The sequence below is a fragment of the Parasteatoda tepidariorum genome, chromosome 5 (assembly GCF_982258835.1).
Source record: "Parasteatoda tepidariorum strain Cologne lab strain chromosome 5, Ptep-v5.0, whole genome shotgun sequence".
In the NCBI taxonomy this organism is placed as follows: Eukaryota; Metazoa; Arthropoda; class Arachnida; order Araneae; family Theridiidae; genus Parasteatoda; species Parasteatoda tepidariorum.
In genome coordinates this window covers 37,874,954-37,894,662 of record NC_141759.1, presented here as the reverse complement: position 1 = coordinate 37,894,662, position 19,709 = coordinate 37,874,954, and the positions used below count along the sequence as shown (strand labels likewise).

General features: G+C 31.6%; 1 protein-coding gene across 1 annotated transcript in view; it reads right to left on the bottom strand.

The window, feature by feature from the left end:
* Window positions 1-4,831: 4,831 nt before the first annotated feature.
* LOC107446510 (multiple coagulation factor deficiency protein 2 homolog) overlaps window positions 4,832-19,709 on the bottom strand; it is a 39,947-nt gene continuing 25,069 nt past the window's right edge. The window contains exons 3-5 of the mRNA XM_071185177.2: window positions 12,942-13,028; window positions 8,628-8,809; window positions 4,832-5,062 (exon numbers count right to left, since the gene is read on the bottom strand). Of these exons, the coding sequence (XP_071041278.2) occupies window positions 4,953-5,062; window positions 8,628-8,809; window positions 12,942-13,028 (379 nt within the window). The 3' untranslated portion in view covers window positions 4,832-4,952. The remainder of the gene's footprint in view (window positions 5,063-8,627; window positions 8,810-12,941; window positions 13,029-19,709) is intronic.

Sequence of the window (19,709 nt, the reverse complement as noted above, 5' to 3'; positions counted from 1 at the left end):
TTTGACTACCAGTTTTATCTCTTTAGTCTAATTGAGAATGATCTATGCTGGCAAGTATACGAAACACTCAGCCCGAAAAGGTTACAAATAAAGCCTATTTGTACGAAAATTCTGTCCCACTGAATCTCGAAGTATTAAATTGGTATAACAAAGTAAGTAATTTCTATTAACTACAATGTAAATTTACTACCTCTCTTAGAATTCTGAAAGGTTTGAAGGAATATTGATTCAATTAGCTTATGTTACTGAGTACGGTATACGGAACTACCGTATTTTCAGAAATAAATTCTTTAGTGGTACCAAAGGTAATATGTGAAAAATTTTATAAATTAAAATTTAAAGGCATTTATTTAGTTTTTAAACACATAAACTACATTAATAAGTGAATATAATAGAATAACAAATTTAAAATAGTACAAAAATGAAATAAATTTAAATTTTTTATTTTTATTTTTTTTTTTATTATTATTTCAATTGTGGTTTTGTATTAATCACTAAATTTTTCAAGTTAAACACATTAAAGAAACTATCTGCCATATTGACTGAAATAATTTATCTTATAAATATCTGTATCAACAGCTGTTTCTGTTTATTTATAAGATTGCAGAGAAGATTCATTGGCTTTTTTGTCTACATCTTCATTTATTATTCTCATTTTCACAAATAATATCTCAGGTGTGCCAACTTTCTACGTTTTTTGAAAAAAATTCTTCTAGTGGTAGCTATGTTTATGCTTTAATGTATGTCTCTTTCCTTTAGAAATTTGAGTTGAAAGTTATTTCTTACACCACTACTTGTAAATGATTCGAAATCTTATATAAGAAATCACTTTTATTTATCTCTCTCGAGGTAAAACTATTAAATTGTTGGCAAAATTACCAAACCTTCTGTCAGTTTTAGTTTTTAAATGTCTACCACTCAATAAAATATTTTGCCGAAAGCGTAGTAGTTGGCAACCCTGATATCTTCGTAAATTTCATCTGAATTTTTTTTAAATAAGCTGTTAAAATGTCATCATTACAGCTGAACAAATTCTCTAATTAAATATCTTATAGCGAAACAACACTCTCCTCTTATAACGAAGCTTATTTTCTCCCCCCAAAAAATCGACTAGTTTCGATAAAAAAGTTAATTTTTTTATTTTTATTCTTCACATCAAAAAATTTTCTCTTTAAATAGAAATACAGTTGTCCTAAAATAGAGATTTTTCGATTATGAAGGAGATGTGAGCAGGAAGAGGCGGGGGGGTCAAAGAACAATATTTAACACGTTCACGCCGGGGTGACCCACCGGTGGGTCACGCTAGATTTTCTCATTTTGGCAGCGCACCGGAGTAAAAACTGGTAACAAATAAATTTCATTTTTTAGTTTTTTTCCGTGAATAATAAAAATCCATAACTATCAATTGCTTTTAACGGATGCAATTTTTATAATGAATTGCTTCTTCGCCGTGATAAATTTCCTTACAGTGAATTGTTATTGTTGAGAATAGATTAACTCCTCCCAAATATTATCTAATATTGAAATAGTTCTTCCACCAGTATTTTCACTTTCCCCCGCGTGAACGTGTTAAATAGAGACTGACTAAACACAGACTCATCTGAACATACAGTCCATTAACCCCTTGGGGACGGGTGATTCAGAAAAGCATTCGTACAAAATCAGAATCAAGTTGTAATTGAATAAAAAATGGTAACTTAAATGTAGTCGTTGCTAATTTGACAGGCATATTTTGCTTTTACTTTAATTATTGTTAGTTTAATCATATATATAATCAACGTTAATTCAAAGTATAACTAAATAGTTTTATTTTGAACAAAGTAATGGGGAATTAAATATATCAAACAATTATAACTCCTCCCACAAATAAACTGCTAAAGAATTACTTTGATTACCAGTTTTGTCTTTTTACCCTGATTGATATGGTTTCATGCTGGCATGTATTTGTGACAGTCGGCCCGAAAGGGTTAAATTATATTATTACATTAATATATCTCAGATAGAATAATCAAAACCAGAAAAATATATTCCATTAAATTAACACAGATTCACTCTAGAACACGAAAAAAAAATATCCACCATTTAAAATTAAAATATTCTTTGTGTATTCATCAAAACGAAACCAAAATATATATTAGTGTGGAAAAAATATTTCAAGTCATACGGTGCCATTTTTCAATATTTATTCTCTACCGAAGAAAATCCACCTTTATTCTTACTTGTTTTTTCTTTTAGAGAAAGTGCCTTACAAAAGTGCATTATTTTGTAATAACTTGTCAACCTTGCCTCGAAGCAGGATAACACAAGTCTGTTCTTTAGTTTGTTAGAGACCCTGCAACCTAAAGGAAGCACCCTTAGAAATAAGAAAAGGGGGGCGAGGGAGGAATCTAATGGACCCTTGACACACCAAAAGTTTCTTTTGCGTAATAACTACGTTCTATAAGGCTGAACCAAAAGAAGAGAAGAAGAAGAAAAAAAAGAAAGGAAACGAAATGGAAGCAATCAGTTTCTCGCCAATCTCTGTGATTGGGTTCGCTGGTTTCCCAATTTTGTTCTTCATCTGAACATCTCGCTTCCTACTGGAGCTCATAACTATATTTGTAACAACAGAAATCGACATTTTTCTAGGTTCGCCTGGATGGACTCCGTAATAAGTTACTTCGATAGTGTCAAAGACGTTATTCACAGATTGGTGAGCAATGACAAAATATAAAAAAAAAATGGCGTAAATGGGAAAGGAAATAGTTTGTGTATGTTATTCCATTGGTGAGTGACGATTTGAGGAAGTAATTAATTGTTGCTAAAAAGTGGAAAGATACGTCAAGATTTAGTATCGGTAACGGGTGAATATTTCTTTGTTTAAATTTGCAGTTCGGACAGAACACAAATTTAAACAACGTCATGAAACGGTACTTATGTATTATTCCATCGATCATTTTCGCTAACACCATGTCTAAGTCAATACGGTATCTTACAAATTAATTTTTACGTAGTAATTGATCGCAGAAATAGACAACACACAAATATAATTTATTGCAAAAGAAAAGAAAAAAAATTAGGAAATATTTAAGTTTGAGATACTTCTAAATTTACTTTTAGATTTGCAAAAATGGTCGACGGGATAATACGCAAGTACAAATAAAGCTAAAGTTAGACTTAACCTTTTGGGGACGGGTGATTCATAAAAGCATCCGTACAAATAAAAAACGGTAGCTTAAATGTAGGCGTTGCTAATTTAACAGACTTACTTTGCTTTTACTTTAATTACTGTTAGTTTAATCATATAGGAGAGAGGGGGGCACATGTGAACAAATTTTTTTATTTCTTCTTTTTTTAAAAAAAACTATCATACGTTTTTCACAGTAAAGAAGTCCATATGTTTAAATAGTCTTTTTTTTGTCTTATGGAATTTTTTGAGATTTTTCAATAAAATATTTCTTTACTTTATGATATTTCAGAAAAATGACTTCAATTGTTCACATGTGCCCTTATTGGGGGCACATGTGAAAATGCCTGGGGCACATATGAACAAGTTTAAAAAGACAAAGCAATCATCATATTTCAAAGAAAAGAATTTTTAATGTAACAGATATAGATACGCATTATACTGAAGGGGTTGTAGCTTACTATGTGAATTTAAATTGTACAACAGTACTGTCATTACGAAAATAATTTTTCAGCTGTTCCTCTGATAGATTTTTCGCAACTTCATGTTCCCCAAGAGTTGTTTTCTTACTTCTCTAATACTCTTTCATGCTTTTTTTTCATTTTTTCTATCTTTTCATTTGTAGCTTTAGCAATTCTATCTTTCTCAGGTGTATCAGTTAATATGCGTGATGCGCGATCAACCATTTAATAAAAAATAAAAAAAATTTAATGAAAAAAACAATAAATTAATTATGGAAAATTAAATAATACTAATTTTAAATGCAAGCACATTTTATAAACTTATAATATCATGAGGATAATAATTTTAATAGGGCACATGTGAATTGTTCACATTTGCCCCAGATGTTTTGTTCACAAGTGCCCCATCATCCTTCTTAAACCTAACTTGAAAAATAAAGAATTTTTAATTGAGTAAAAAAAAAATGATTGTCATAAACTTACCTGAATGTTCATATAATGATCTGCAATAGTTAATTTCAGTTTATTAGTTGATTTATACTATGCTTTCACTTGAAGAAGCGAGTGATTATAATGTGCACAACACCAACTGATACAAAGAAATTGTCAGAATAGAACAACAAAATGTCTCATTGTTCTGAAAGTTTTGCAGACGGGTAGGACTAGTACTGCCATCATTTGAAAATTTTTCGAGATTGTTTATTTCAAATCATATTGGTAAAACATACCATGTTCACATGTGCCCCCCTCTCCCCTATATAATCAATGTTAGTTCAAAGTATAACTAAATAATTTTATTTTGAACTACAGTAATGGTGAATTAAGTAAATCAAACAATTATAACCTCTCCCACAAGTAAACTGCTAAAGAACTACTTTGGTTACCAGTTTTATCTTTTTACCCTGATTGATACGGTGTTAGGTTGGCACGTATTTGTGACAGTCGGCGCAAAAGGGTTAAAAAAATTGCTTTGTAAAATATAAAAGAAAAAGAAACTTTTATTTGTAAAAAAAAAGAAGAAAGAAAATGGTTATAAACATGCTTAAGATTACAGCTATATACAATAGTCTCGATGCTTTCATTCCAATATAATTGAATTATTATAAGATTTAGAAGATACCTTAGCGTGACGAGAATATCGGAGTAATTTAGGAGTATGGCTTTGCATGCAAATTGTTGCAAAAACAAGCACACTTAACAACCCTTATAAGGAAAGATATAGTTTATTCAAACAATGACTCAAAGATAACATATGATGACAGTTTTAAATTCCTAAAAATTTTCGAGATTGATTGATGATTAAGTGTTTTAGCAATGTTTAAAAATTAAGTTCCAACTTTCTGTCTTTCTTTTTGACGGCCAATGGCGAATTCCAAATAGGTGAGAAATCCATCTTGATCCTGGTCTTCTTCTTTCAAAATTTCGTCAATATATTCTGAAATAAAAATTTAAATTCCGATTAACTTTATCTATCAGAATGAAAAATGGAAATGTAATTTTCTTGTTTAACTAGTTAAGCGCTGACTCTAATTTTTGAAATCTTTCACAGGGTGCGGTATTAAAATTAAGCAACGCCTCCTATAACTGAAAGTCTCCACTCGTATTTTTATAGGTAGTTTGATTAGACCACTGTAAAGGATATCCACTGTCAGATTGAGTCACTTAATACAAAATCTAGTTAAAATAAGAAAGTGGTAGCAAATATATGACTAAATTTTTTATTTATTTATGAATATTATTGGTTCTCCTTATTCACTTGTCAACCACTACCGATTCAATTCACAAATTTATATGATGAATTTCTCTCAATTACTTTTATAAAAGGTTTTGGGTTCCCTTTTTAAATAGTCTGCGTGGACTACTTATAAAAGACCGTGTGGAGGCTTTTTGATGTAGGAGGTGATGGTGCTGGGCTGTTACTTCCAATATTTCATTAACAGCTTTAACATATGAGTTATTTACAATTAACAATAGTTAGTTTCGGGCTCCTCATCCCCCTACAGTATAAAATATTTAACAGTTCTAATGGTAACATAAATAAAACATTCCGCCGAATAATATTCATATTGTATTTGTATTTCATATAAATTTCAAGGTTTGATGGTTAATGATAATTTTTTCTTTTAAACCACGAGTATACGCGTCATGCGTACCATAATAGAGATTTGGTCCAACGTGTTTACACGTCAAACGAACTTAACTGGTTAGGATACTGTGGGCTCTGCAATGATCGTCCTTAAAATATACGTTTGTATTTCTTGTAAAAATGAAAACAGACATTGAAGATCGTGCAAATTATTATCTTAGCAAAGGAAAAATTCCATGTCAAAATCTGGAAAAATACTTTCGAGACAAGCAGTTGCACAACGCATCTAAATTAATTGTATTGCCTGATGATAATTGAAGGTGTTTCGAATAAACATCAGGTCTGCCAACTTTTTGGGAAAATTTCTTCGATTGGCAACTAAGTTTTATGTATGATTATTTTATTATTATTATTTTATTATTTTTAAATTAGATTTTAAGTTATTTCCTACACCACTACATGGACATGATTAAAAAAAACTACGCAAAGCCCACTTTTTTGCAACTTGTTCTTTGTGAGGTTTTTAAAATGATGGCAAAATTACCGAGAATTAAAAATTAATAAGTATTGACACTTCATTTCGTATAGGTGCTCTTAATTTTTAGTTTACATTTTGTGGCAGGGCATTAATGGTTTTAATCAATTTCAAAATATGCCCAACAAATAGGTGAATTGTCAACTTTTAAGGGGCCACACACATTATCCAAAAGTAGGCGAAATTGCCCCAAAAAATTTACTCCAACTATACGAAAACTGAAGAAAACTTCAAAACGAACTGAAAAAAAATTTATTGCTTTTTATGCTTGATATAGAAGAATTTATGCTTTGAAGTAAACTTTTCTATAAACAGCATGATGAGAATCCAAAATGCGCATTAACCCGTTTTGTCCCGAATTTATAAATTGAAATGAAACAAAAAGTGGTTTTATGGAAAAAGTGGTACAATATATTATCGAAATTAAATGGTTTTGGTTTTTCTTCTGTTAAGACAATCAAAAAGTCTCTGATAGATCAAAAAGTACTTGTTCATTCGAATTCTAGATCTAATTAGAAATAACTAAATCATTGTGGTATCTGAGAATCCTTTAATTCACCCAGATAAATGAAAATACTGAAAAAGTTTCCCACCACAATGAATGTCTTTGAAAATAGGAACTGTCCTAAATATATGACGCCGGGCGTTAACCGGTTAAGTAAATGTTCTACAAAATAAAAAATAGTTATTTAACGCGTTCACGCGGGGTGACCCACCGGTGGGTCACGCTAGATTGTCTCATCTTGGCAGCCCACCGGAGTAAAAACTGGTAACAATAAATTTAATTTTTTAGTTTTTTTTCGGGAATAATAAAAATCTATAACTACCAATTGTTTTTAACAGATGCAATTTTTATATTGAATTGCTTCTTCGTTGCGTTAAATTTCCTTACAGTGAATTGTTAAAAATAGATTAACTCCTCCCGAATATTATCTAATATTGAAATAGTTCTTCTACCAGTATTTTCTCTTTTCCCGTACCAGTATTTTCACTTTTCCCGGCATGAACGTGTTAATAACGCAAAATCAAAATTTTCAGTGATTTGTTGAGCATCCGTTAACAAAATGTCATCCAATTTGCTTACAAGGAAGCGTTCTCACGTTAGATCCATAGAATAACAATGAAATTTTTATAGGTGTGTGGGGTCATAGTTACCAAAATCAAACAGTTATTAAAATTTGACGATTTTCTTATTTTTGAAAACTAAAAATACTGAATAGAAATTTCATTATAAAACATTCACACCATGTTTAAAATATTTATCTGTTATGACATATATCATTATTGTAAAACCACTAATTATTAAAAAGATTTTTTAAAAAATCGAGTTTTGAAAATTAAGTAATTCCACTAACAAAACTTTTCAATGTAAAAAAAAAGGCGTCTAGCTAATTTCGTCAACTAATCATAAAAAAAATAGTAAGACTGACTTACGACTATTAAGTATGAAACAATGCAAAAAAATTACAGCCTCTTGCTAATTCGTTTAACTTCTTTTAGCCCTTTAACGCAGAAGTTCTATTAAAAATATTTTTCATACTTATTTTATTATTTTATATTAATGTAGGTGAAAACAAGTAAAAATTATTATATCTAGTACTTTAATAATTTATGGTTATGAAATACAGCCTGAAACGCCGGTGTCTTTCTTCTGCAAAAAATGTAAAATTTTCGTAATAGGGCTCACTTTCAATCAATAATTTTTCAAACTTGCCCTTATTTGCAGCTATTTAGATCTAAGAAACAGAGTTATTCCTCATTGAAACTTCCTTAATTTAGAAAATTAATTATTGATACATTTTTAAACATGAATACGTAATATTTTTTTCTAACTACTTCATTTGGATTTTATATTTTAGTACACATATATAATTAAGAGATTCTTTAGTAACTATTATACTGCTTTTCGTTATTGAAAAATACCAAAAAATATTTTTGCTTGGCATTAGAGTGTCATGAAAAACATCTGTAAAAGGGAAGCCGGTGTCCCATTTGCGTCAAAGGGTTAAAGAATAACACAAAATGCACTACGAAAAGCTAAATGTATAATTAAATAAGATTCCATATAGTTTCGAATGCAAAATAACTCTCCAACAAATTTAAACTAACTTTATAAAAACATAACTTGATTTCGGAAATCGATGTTTTTCTTTGTATTCTTGTCACGCAAAATTGCCGTTGGAATTAAAAAATGCCAATTATTTTTTTTTATATATAGCTTTACAGAGTTAATTTGGCAGCTAATTTTTAGGCTAAGGATTTTTTTTTATCAATCTTCGAATACCTGTAAAATTTTCATCGAATTCTAGGAGGGTAGCTTGGTGGCGTTACCCTGTGAATAAGAATTAGTGAGATCCCCTTGTAAGATAAATCACTTACTAGAATCTTCTTCGAACTTATCATTCCACCAAGTCTGGAGGGATTGTCGAACGTTGGGATGTTTCTCAAGGTCTTCTTTAGAAAACGATTCGTGTGCAGCCTGTGTTCTGTCCATTATATGATTCATGGCTGCAAGCAACTCCAAACCATCTAATTTTTTATCTCCGTTTAAATCATGGAGCCTGGAAAAGGTTAAAAACTTAAATATGAGGGGCAATAGGGAGATTTTGCATAGCGTTAAGGTTTCCCGCTTGAGCCATTTGAGCTCCAAAAACTTCTCTCTCTCACTCTCTCTCTCTCTCTCTCTCTATATATATATATATATATATATATACAGAGAGAGAGAGAGAGAGATTATATATATATATATATATATATATATATATATATATATATATATATATATATATATATATATATATGTATAGATAGATAGATATTATTCATAATTCCCTCCGGGCAGGAACTGGACTATCGCATTGATGTATGCCGTGTGACCAAGGGTTCGCACATAGAACACCTGTTATGTATGTAAGTAAAACTTAAATAGCTTCGGAATAATTTCACATGTTTCTTTTTTTCATATTCGTCTTCTTTTTTTTACTATAACGCTTCGAAACCCCGGAGGGAATTATGAATAACCCTGTATATATATATATATATATATATATATATATATATATATATATATATATATATATATATATATATATATATATATATATATATATATATATATATATATATATATATATATATATATATACATATATATCGAACTAGAGTTACCCGACAACTGGGTTAGAAAATAAGGTAAGCGATATCGTTTATGTAAGATACATGCTATGCAAAATCTCTTTTACATCATTGGCCTAATTTTGTGTTGGTATGAAATTGAAAGTATTAACTATCAGACCAGATTAAAAGTTATAATGTACTTACATGGCAGTTTCCTTCGAAGGAAAATAACTTGTTATAAATCTTGGTAATCGCGGTCGTTTGTTTCGCTCAAGAACAAGATAGGTGGAAAAAAATTATTTCACTACTCAGTGCAATTGAAATAACAACGTAAGTGCTTCTCGATAGATTCCGAGAAAAGTAGCTTGACAACTTTTTTCTTTCGATTGCTAACGCTATGAAAGCTAAAATAGAATTTCAGAAAACTTATGAAGCAAAATTTATTTTTGAAGAAAAAAAAATGATTTTGCAACATGTTTATCATACAGAGATGCCATATATAATATAAATCTCAATCTTAATTTTTTTGTCTCATACGTTGATTTTTCTTTTGCACAGGGGTATACTATGTTGCAAGTTAAGAAAAAACCTTTGCCCTTATTGACCGAACCTGTTTGCATATAAGGCAACGCCAAATGAATGCCAAGCTGCTCCCAGCGTTATCGACATCGCCAACTCTCATTTAAAGAAACTGATGAAAGAATAATAAATATTGCTTCTTGCAGACGATTTTCTCCTACAGCGAAACAAATATAAAAATTCTTTATCTCGCACTTGATTTATTAGGGGCATGATCAGGCTTGATAAAGGTCATGACAGCATAAACGGTGCCATTTTTAGTGGTCCAATCAAATAAAATGCTCTTGTAACGTCATATAGTTGTTTCTTTTTCAAGAACAAATGTTCTCCTTTTATGTCGCCAAGTTTGGGATTCTGGTATGACCACGAAACTATAAACTTTTTTTTAAATAATTCTACGATTAAAAGGTAGCATGAATTGAATTCCTGTCTGACGTGTTTAACCTTTAAAAGCTTTTATATTATTTTTGAAAGCAGGTTTGTATAATTTGATAACGAAGTGAAACGGAACTATATGCAATCGCGGATGATTACTTAAATGCTATATCGCCAGAGCCTAACTAAGGCAGGGGCATACGGGGCAGTTGCCCCCTGTCCCCCATATCACAGGGGGCCTCCAAATCGAATAGAAATTTTATTTTACGCTTCCTTTTTCGCTGAAATTTTTTAAACAAAATATCAGTGCAAAATAAAATCCGCCTGCTTTATGTTAGCTTCTTCATTGATCAATCGTATGAACACAAAAAATCCATATTTCGTAAATCCAGGGCTTTCTATGGCGGAATTTGGCTAAATTTTCGCAATTACGATGGATAAATTTGGCCAATCAAAAGCCTGCATTTTTACCTATCGCAAAATGCGATATGTTTATAAAAATACGAACTTCTGATGGGCTTAATTGAGCTAGAGTAATTGCGAAAATTTAGCTGAATTCCGCCCTAATGTCAGCAAGGATATAAATTTTTAGCAGCTAGATGACAAAGTTAACAATCAGAAAACTGCATTTCGGAAACTTTCTTCACATGATGGACGTAGAATTGTCAGAAAAACAATAAAATAGATAAAACGATATGGGGGACTTCATAGCTATTTTAGGTTCTTGTCAATTTTCTTGTTATATATGTATAATGAGGTGAAAAATTTAAATTTCTCCATAAAGTTCGGTTCTTAATTACTGAAGTAGTGAAGCCGAGGGGGCCCCGAAAGAAGTTGTTGTCCCGGGACCCAATTAGGCTAAGTCGGGCCCTGTACACCGCATGTGGTCTTTCCTCAACTTGCAACGGTGTTTAGTTTTATATTTTTTCCGTCATACAAACAGTGTTATTTTAATTACATCTCAACAGTTACTTACTTAGGTGATTTATTATCCAGGGTGGTCACAATCTGGAAAAGTTTAAAAAGTGGGGACAAATATTTTACGATAATATCATACATTTTATAGGCTTTAATTTCACGTCAATTTTAGGAATTCAGTTGGTCAGTTGATATATTATTTCATAGATATTTAATTTCGTAATATTTGTCGATTGTAATTAGTTAAAACATTTTGTTTCCTGGAATTTTTCAACGAATTTTTTGAATTTTTCTGGAAAGTGACTATTTTGTTATCATCTACTCTTGGACGTAGAAGTGAAAAAAAAAATCAAATCTATTCTCCAGCAAAATAAGAAGAAAGATATATATTATTACTTCACGTCCTGCAAAGTATTTTATTATATGTGAAAAGTAGAGTCATGTCATTAAAAATTTATGAATTTCGTTTAACTCGTTGAAATTTCGTTTCGTTTATATTTTGGATTTACGACTACTGACGTCTAAGTCCGTAGCCTTGTAATTTTGAACCAAATCCAGAAGACAAGGGAACTCATGGATCAAGTGTTGGGAGAAATTTGATTTCGTGGAGGACTTTATCGAGGGAAATAACCAGCATTTGCGTTACATGGAGAGAAAAACTACGAAAACCTCCTGCAGTTAGCCTGAATTTAGGGGACTATAACTCATGATCCGTCTACTACTGAGGATATTTTACGTCAGCACTGTGGTCGGTGTGAGCCGGGTGTGGAGTTCGGGTCAGCCATGGCTGGGATTCGAACCCGGCTAAAAGGCGAACATAGGCATGTTGAACATTAGAAGGTGAACGCTCTATCTCCTGATCCATCACTACCAATTTATTTTATATTCCTCATTGAACAGCTGACCCAATTTTGGGTTTACGACTACTGATGTTCAACTACGTAGCCTTGTAATTTTGAACCCAATCCATAAGACAAGGAAACTTCTAGATCGGTAACCCCAAAGGTATGATTTGTTATGGGAACAAGAAGGACTTAAGTGACTCGACAGATTTAACTTGCATCAGTCACTATTGACTACACAGGGAGTCTTCGGCCGGCGGGGATCGAACCCTCGACCTTTTGGACATGGGCCCAGTGCCTGACCAACCAGGTTATCCCAGCCCCTTCCAACATACTAAAAGTTTTGCAGAAATCAGAGCAGTTGGCAACCTTGTTTCTTACTTCAGAAATACAGTTAATTTGCATTTAAGAATAGATTTACACCTTTAGAAAACTGGTTATGAATGAAATAGTATGACTACTAATTTTTTTTTTCTCTTCCGTCTCACTTTAAAACCTGAAGCAAGCTTAATTTACTTAAGTTTGCCAGCACTTAAAAACTTCCCAGTATGTTTGTCAGCTCTTAAATATATTTTTTAAAACTGTTTGGATATAGTGAAGTCAATTAGATATAGCGATGGTTAAAATCATTTTAAAACAAATTTATCAAATCAAAAATGAATTTGTAAAGTACAATTTTTTCTGCTACTTTATACATCTAAGAAAAAGTTTCCTTAAAAGAACAAGAGCAGGTAATAAATATTTGGACTTCTTTATCCTCGTTTTGTACAGGTAAAAAAAAAAATTAAAAAATTTAAATTTTGAGAATTATATATTTTTTTTTCTTCTAAAATTGAAGAAAAATTTGGCTGTTGCAACTTACTGAAAATAATAGATTTCCATTTCAAGCTCGTCTAATTCTCCAGCGAAATCTTTATTGTAAAACTCTTGAAGATCTTCTTTGATGTGTCTGAAATTTAAAAAAAAACCATTGTGAATAAGGTACAGGAATTGGACAAAAATATGGAAATACTTCTATACTAACTCTATGTAAACAATATTTTCGTTAGCAGCAAATGTTCTGGAAGATTTTACGAGGTAAAACTGCTGGAATAGTTTGAAAAATCAAGCTTGAAGCTTTTAGAAATGATATTATATTTACTGATACAAATTTTATATCAGTGGTTACCAACTGGCGGCCCGCGAAGCCTTTTTTTGTAGCCCACGAACTAAAATATATTAGCTGTTATTTTTGCGGACAGTTTTCGTTAAAAATCTAAATGAGTTTAAAATACTTTTCTTTTGTTTAAAAAGAACCTAATTTCTTCGTTTCTGTGAAATTTAACATACCAACGGTGCAAAAAAATTTATTTCTCAGGTTTTGCATCCAAAAAAATATTTATTCAAATACAAAATTAATCCTGTGTGTTGCTTAAAAATCTACTTCTTATTTTAATTTGTAATTCAATACGTTAGTTTTGTACAACTTGATAAAAATCTGACAGTAATCTTTAGTTCCTTCAAACATAAAAGAGTCCTATATAAAATTTTGATAAAGTTGCGGCCCGCTATTTGACTGGTTTTTTAATTGCGTCCCCAGGCCTCATGTAAGTTGGAAACCCCTATTTTAGATCTACCAAAATTAGTGTAGAAAGTTAAAATCCTGTTACAAATTTTAATAACACTATAATTTTAAAAGCATTTTTATATCATTAACAAAATCTTCGACCACGTTTACAAAGTTCCTGATGATCAATCATTAAATAAATTAATAACTTAGATTCAATTTTTGCATGGGTATGAAGGACACAATTTCTATACAGCTTCAAGCAAATTGTGTCATCTGTTATGCCATGCAAAATCTTCCATGACATTTAGTGCTAAAAGAAAGATCGTTTACACAGATAGAAGTGTTTACATAAGGTTTGTTCATCTCCCCTGTGTATTGTTTAAACAGTAATGAATCGGTTTTCGTAGGCATTCTATATTTTTGTTTCAATAATATTTATTATATTGCGCAGGAAATTAAATAATTTAGAGCTATATTTAAGTTTTAATAAATATTGAAGCAGGAGAGCGATTCGTTCCATCAACAGAAATTTTCCTGAAGTAAGTAAGGAACAATATCTACTCAGAGGTGACATCGGAGTGCAAAATACCTGTGGGGGTACTGGATTGCAAATCGATCGTTCTCTGATTCAGGTCAAAATTACGATTTGTGGATGAATGAATGGATGTACGAATGGGTCCGCCCTATAAATGGGTGTGACGCGTGGTGTGGCAGAAGTCGAATTCTTGTCCATAGATGGCGCCACTGGAAAACAAGAACAATCGCACCCCCTCTGCCTAAACAGGCACACGTCAACAACAAACATCGGAGTTCAAAAAGATTCAAAATTCAAAAACTGATATAAATTCAGAAGACGGGATAAATATTATGATTTATTGTAATTTTATAGACACATAGTCAATTTTACCTGTAGCATAGTATGTATAGGCTAAACGTGAAAATGAATGTTTTATGTAACAAAATGAGGAAATGTTTAAAAGCGTCACACTTTGTTACAATTCCGATTCCTTACTTGCACTGATTAGAACAGCGTTGAGAAATAAATGTTTCAGTTCAGCAATTGCTAGATGGCATGAAATTTTAAGACAGCATGGCAGCATTTTATGGCAGATGGCAGCATGATATTAAATTTTACTACCCCATCACACCTATCAATTTAAAAAAGTTACTAATTTTCGGATTTTGCGTTTTACTAACATTTGTCTAAGAAACTTGCTCGTTAACACGTAGGCAGCATAAACAGCATAGATGGTGTAAACAATAACAAGCTCTTTAAAATTGAAATTGACAAAAAAAAATTTGACATAAATTTCAAATGTATCACTCCACCGATGTTGCGTTTGCAAATCGAAATATAATCGCCAATCATAAGATATTTCTAGTTTCATTCGTTTATTCAAATCGCGAAACATAAATTAAACTAATACTATTAAAAACAATCAATAATAAATATGAAAGAGTTACTATTTGAGTGTTATCCCTCAACCGATTTATCTATTATTAGTCTCACCATCGAATGCCATAATTTCGGTTGTTGTGCTTTAATTTCATGCTTTCTTGTTGTTTGAAGCATGGCAAGAAGTGAGGAACCTCAATTTTTTTAATGTCCATTAGCAAAAAATTTTTTGAACAAGTTGAACCACACGGATGTTTTAAACCCTTTCGTAAAATTTTCATAATTCTTTTGCTATGTAAACTATGAACTGAAGAATCAATCGAGCAATGAATGAAATTAATTAGAAATTTATATCGGTTTAATATTTTTCGGTTTAATATATCGGTTTAATATATCGGTTAATAATAAAGGAAAGAAGATTATAGAAATTGTTAAAATTTTAATACGACGCAAGTAAATGTGCATTAACACGTGGCTTGCCCGTCTGGCCAAACGGTAAATAACTACTAACTAAATTTGCAAATATTAGACAGATTTTGCTTGTTTTATAAAAGGTTCATCATATTATAACTTTACTTTACTTTACTTTATTAATCCAAAATTGGGTGCCTGGGCCGCGCAGCGGCCCCTAACCCATCCATCATAAAGTATTTACAAGTTGAATTAAAAACATTTTGAATTATGCAGCATTAAGGTAGCAGAACAGAAGATCAAGCAAATTTGCTTGATAAATTAAACATGAATTGATATTTAATATGAGTCATGATTTATAAAATAATCAGACATTTTCATGAATATAAAAAGCACAATTGATATTGAAGTATTGAATGGGATTAAATTTGATACAATCATAAGTTGTGTTTTAAAAGTGAATTAATTTAAAATATAAACAAGTACAATTGAAATTTTAGCATTGAATGGAGTTTAAATTTGATGCAGTCATAAGTTGTGATATAGATATGAATAGAATCAAGATATATACAAATACAATTGACATTTTAGCATTGAATTGAGTTAGAATTACGTGATTTGTAAGACAAATGTGAAATGAAACAAAATCATGAAGTTTTAGCATAAGTTTTGCATTTTCTTAGTGGTTTCCTTATCTAGCTTCCTTATCTAGTTAGTTTCCTTATCTAACGTGGCAATAAGCAGTATTAAATTTAGTGTTGAATTTACCAGTTCATAAGTTCAGTAGAATAGAGTTCTATGTTGAGTGAAAACAAGTCTGTTTGCAGTAGTTGGAAAACTTATCTGTCTTTTAATAGTTCTTGTAGTTCTTTTAAAATTGAGACCAGTCTATGAGCTTTGCCTGCTTTTGAAGTGGGAACTATAGCTGGAGTGACACGATGGCCCCTCCTAGGGGGACGGAAGCTGCATCCCGTGTAGTTAGCAGTGTGTTCTTCCCCACAGTTACAGCATTTTGGAGGTATGTTGATGTCCTTATGGCACAAATAGGATCGGTGACCCGCAGCACATTTAACACATCTGGGAGGAGAACAGCAATTTCTTTGAGTGTGACCAAAGTTTTGGCATTTGAAACATCGAGTTGGACTGTTCCCTCCACGGAACCTTTCTATTTTCACCGGGACATCGCATATGCTGGTGATAGAGTAGATTTGTCGGTTATTTTCGGATTCTATGAGTATTATGAGAAAAAGTGGGAGGTGCCGATAGGCCTCGCCCACTTTTCTCTTGAACTGGATAACTTTCTGTGATTTAATGCCTTTCTTGTCCAAATCAAGGTAAATATTATCTGTAGGGAAACCCTCTGGAAGTCCACGTGCCAGAACTTTTATGTGCGTGACTGTTTGAACGGTTTCTGAAGATGTGGGCAGACCTCCGTCTTCAATCGCATCCTCTATGGGTGGAGCTATGTAGGAGTTGACTGTTGCATCTGGTAGTGGCAAGGAGGTGGCGGCATCTATTGATGAAGAAGAGGTACTTTCTGTAATCATGATTTGCGTATCCTCAATATTTTTGGCTTTGTTTTGCTTTTTCTTCTTCCTTTTTCGCTTTTTCGTAGGGGGCTCTGCATTATATTATAACTTTAAAATAGTAGTGAATAATATAAGCCTACGAATTCTTTAGAAATAGTGGTGGATAGAAATCTACTAAATTAAATTTATTAAACCAAGAATCACAATTAATAAACTACCACTTGAAAATATTTATTCATTGTCCGGAGCAAGTTATCATCTCTGTGTATATAAATAAAACTATTTTTGTGTGTTCCATATTGCATTAATTTCTTCTAACCATTTTAGTAACGTTAATAACATAAAAAAATAAAACAAATTTACTCGAATTATGTGTTTCTAATAATCTTGACTTCGCCTGTCAATGGGCTCAATGATTAACCAAAATAATTAAAGTTGTATTTAAATTTATGTAATAAACGAAGAGCGTAGTGTATGAAGAAGTTAAATCATAGTTACAGTTATTTGGTTGTTCGAAGCCTTCAGGCCCATTAAAGGCCTTTTACATCTCCATCAATGCATAGTGTTGTGGTAGTTTTAATCACGAATTAAAAGAAGAAATTTAAAAAAAAGATTGACTTTCAGAAATTCTAGAATAGATGAACGAAGATAAGCAACATTTCAAAAATATTTATTAATCTGGGAAACTAACATAAAGTGGTAGTATCAATATGTATTTGCTTAATGCAGGGATGGGGAAACTACGGCCCGCGGGCCTACTGTGGCCCGCCGGAAGATTTTATCCGGCCCGCGGACAGAATTTTAACTGGCCGATCAGTGGCGAATATATCTACTTTGTTTAAAGCTATTTTTGTTCTTTCTTTTTTAACCCTTTGGGGACGGGTGATTCAGAAAAGCATTCATACAAAATCAGAATCAGGATGTAATTAAATAAAAAACGATAACTTAAATGTAGGCGTTTCTAATTTGACAGACTTACTTTGCTTTTACTTTAATTATTGTTAGTTTAATCATATATATAATCTATGATAATTCAAAGAATAACTAAATAGCTTTATTTTGAATAAAGTAATGGTGAATTAAATAAATCAAACAATTATAACTCCGCCCACAAATAAACTGCTAAAGAAATACTTTGATTACCAGTTTTATCTTTTTACCCTGATTAATACGATTTTATGCTGGCACATATTTGTGACAGTCGGCCCGAAAGGGTTAACAAAGTACTGATGACCTTTCCACTTTCTCTATTTTTGTTCTACAAAACATAAATTAATTAAAATAGTTAGCACAAACAGCTTTAACTGGTAAAATGCTGAAAGCAAAAGTTCTTTATAGAATAGCTGTAGATTAGCTCCAACTAGTATTTGTCTTTCTCGGGGAGCAGACATATGGAATCTAATATAGGTGAATTGTACTTCACATGAGGCTGACTACGCGTTTTAAGTTCCAACAAGCTGATTTTTCTGCCGGCTCGAGCTCTAACATAATTTACTGCGTATGGAAAGGTTGCATACATACAACGTCATTGTAAATAATGGTGAAATTATTAAATGTATAAAATGGCTACTGCCTTTTTGAGTTATTTGTAAACATTTTTTATCCCAAAATGGCAACTAAAAATCGCAAAGTTGATGTAGAGTGACATGCACTCAATGATGAATTGACTTTATTTTATTTCAGAAGTTTTTACTCGGCCCACCAAGCTTTTTTTTCTAGATTTTTGGCACACGACCAAAAAAGTTTGCCCATCCCTGGCTTAATGTGATGAAATTGTTTTTGCTTTCATTTTAATTTTAGAAAAACTAATCCACATTTTGGAGTACGCTTGCAGGACTTATATATTTCAAATTAGATAGTGATCAATAAAATTGAGCAAGAAACTTTAGCCGTATTCTAGAAAGTAATCGGTTACTACTTTTGTATCTTCTTACCCTAATTATAGCCATTCTGAAAATTTTACTTTCCCTGTTTACCCCCTAAACTCTCCAAATATACAGTCCTCCAAAAAAAAAGTAAAAGAAAGAAAAACGGAATACCCTGAATAACTTTTGATCTAATAATCCAATCATTATGTCATTCTTAATGATTCTTTACCTCATTCTTAACCCCACTCGCGCTGACTGCCACAAATGCGTGGCAGCATAAAACCGTATCAATCAGGGTAAAAATATGAAACTGGTAAATAAAGCATTTCTTTAGCAGTTTATTTGTGGGCGGAGTTATAATTGTTTGATTTATTTAATTCACCATTACTTTGTTCAAAATAATACTATTTAGTTATGCTTTGAATAAACATTGATTATATATATATATGATTAAACTAACAATAATTAGAGAAAAAGCAAAGTAAGTCTGTCAAATTAGCAACGACTACATTTAAGTTACCGTTTTTTAGTTAATTACAACTTGATTCTGATTTTGTACGAATGCTTTTCTGAATCACCCGTCCCCAAGGGGTTAATGATTCAAGGTGGTGACCTAAAATATGCTAATTAATTAGTGCAGGCGATATTTCAAGTTTTGAAATCAGACACAAAAACGTACTCTCTAAATAAACATACATTTTTTTCGACGGAATCGGATTTCTGACCCCCAAAATGTTGGGGATAGCAGCAATCTCGGAAGTATGGTTCCCTTAGTTTGGTTAGGAGAGTGATCCAAACTTTTGACCACTTAACACTGATTTTACTTTTTGAGTATTTCGCTATATCTTGAGGAGTTTTTTAACAAATTGAAAATTTT